Source organism: Camelina sativa, chromosome 2 (genome assembly GCF_000633955.1).
Source record: "Camelina sativa cultivar DH55 chromosome 2, Cs, whole genome shotgun sequence".
NCBI classification, from domain to species: Eukaryota; Viridiplantae; Streptophyta; class Magnoliopsida; order Brassicales; family Brassicaceae; genus Camelina; species Camelina sativa.
In genome coordinates, this window is record NC_025686.1 from 7737946 (window position 1) to 7740178 (window position 2233).

Genomic DNA, 2233 nt, shown 5'->3' on the forward strand with positions numbered 1-2233 from the left:
TGGAAGAGGGTGTCAGATTATTACCAAGCAAGTGAGGGAGCATCCGGGACCAATAGTAGAGGGCTTGTTCAGTGTAAGACTCGGTGGAATAAGATAAACCACCAAGTCAATAAGTTTGTGGGGTGTTACACACAAGCGAGTGCAAGAAGGAAGAGTGGAGAATCGGAAGATGATGTGTTGAAGGTGGCATATGAGATGTACAAGAATGACATGAAAAACTGTTTATGCTAGGGCATTGTTGGAGGGAACTCAAGCATGATCAGAAATGGAACTCGGAAGGTGGAAGCGCTAAGAGGACTAAGCTTGATTCAGAAGGAGTATACTCATCCAACTCAACAAACGATGACATTGAGGAGAGGCCTCCGGGTGTTAAGGCGTCCAAGAAGAAAGGTACGAAGGCGGCAGTGAGTAATGATGGTGAGGATGTTTCAGCGGTTAAACTAGATAGGATTATAGCCATTAAGGAAAAGGAACAACAGACTAAAGATAGGCAAGGAAGAATGAGATTGCTTGAGAGTCTCCTTAACAACCCTAACCTTACACCAGCTCAAGTAGAACTCAGAGACAAGCTAATTGACCAAATGTTGTCCCACACATAGGTTCTTAATCTGTCTCTTTAATACATGTTCTGTATTTTTTTTGTTATGCATACATGTTTGGATTCGACTAGTGTTGGTTATGCATACATGATTGGATTTGTTTTGTTTGGTCAGTTTCTAATTGGATCCTTTATTATGTTTCAGGTTGTTGGGGTCAAGTTGACATGTGAAGCTCATTGTACGCTAGTGAAGTTGCACAAGACGGAGCATCCGTGAAGGTGGACCTCACGTAGCAGTATTTGGCTTTGAGCATCCGTGAAGGTGGACCGCATGTACTTGTATATTGGCTCTTTCCCTTTGTACTTTTTTTTAGTTTATAAACTTCACCAGCTCAATCTTTACCCACAAGAACTTGCTTCTTCTTCTATCTCTCTTTTACGTTTCAAAATCCAAAACATATGAAAACCCTTCTCATTACCCACAAAAAAACATCAAAAAGATTCAATATTTAAAACGCACAAAAAACCCAAAGAAGATGTCAAATTGGAGTTCAGATGAAGAAGTTGATGAAATGGTGGAGGAGGAAGTTGACAATATAGTGGAGGAGATTCAATACCAATGCACTCACACAGAAGAACCACCATTGCCAGTTTTCAGAAGAGTCCACATTAATAGAGACCGGGAGGGGGGGCCATATACGGTTATGGAATGATTATTTTAGCGAGAACCCGACTTACAATCAAAGTATGTTTCGCCGTCGCTTTAGAATGTACAAACCGTTGTTCCTGCGCATTGTTAGTAGTATTGAGAATGGAGTTCCGTACTTCACACAAAGACGAGATGCAACTGGAAGGCTTGGTCTATCAGCACTTCAAAAATGTACGGCAGCTATCCGTATGTTGGCATACGGATGTGCAGCAGATGCACTGGATGAATATCTACGTCTGGCTAAAACAACCGCCCACAAATGCCTTGAAAAATTTGTAGACGGAGAGATAAATCTTTTTGGAGACGAGTATCTCAGAAGACCTACATCGGAAGACCTCCAACGATTACTGAATATTGGAGAACATCGCGGTTTCCCCGGAATGGTAGGAAGCATAGATTGTATGCATTGGGAGTGGAAGAATTGTCCCACGGCATAGAAAGGACAATATGCATGTGGATCTGGAAAACCGACAATCGTACTAGAAGCTGTGGCATCGCAAGATTTATGGATTTGGCACACTTTTTTCGGACCACCAGGTACATTAAATAATATAAATGTTTTGGACCGTTCACTAGTGTTTGATGATATTGTAGAGGGCCGAGCTCCGAGAGTTACCTATGTTGTCAATGGACGAAACTACGTCGACATTTTTTCATGCAAACACACACAACATAATGTCAACACTCTCTTGTCACAGAGTGTGTCGAATGTGGCTTTTATTTATTCATCCGGAGTAAAAAATGAACATAGGGAATGTTTTTCACAACGACATTAGTAAGTACCTTGAGGAATGGATAGAGACAGAGGAGTAGATGTAATATTTTAACCTATGCCAATTTAAGAACTTCTACTTTGGGCATAGTCTTATTGGACAAACTGAGAACGCGATACATCGAGCTGCTTTTGCCAGCCTAAATCTTTCGCTCTCTGTCAAAACTCTCTCGATCACCTTTATGATATTTGCATCCTGCAAAACATTGTAAAA

At 41.2% G+C, this 2233-nt stretch overlaps 1 protein-coding gene across 1 annotated transcript; it reads left to right on the forward strand.

Annotated features, from left to right (window-relative positions):
- Positions 1307–1684, forward strand: LOC104749500. The gene has a single exon (XM_010471145.1). It carries the CDS (start codon positions 1307–1309, stop codon positions 1682–1684), a length of 378 nt encoding a protein of 125 aa, XP_010469447.1.

Coding starts and splice junctions, on each gene's coding strand:
- LOC104749500 (XM_010471145.1), top strand. CDS start 1,307: ATGTACAAACCGTTGTTCCTGCGCATTGTTAGTAGTATTGAGAATGGA.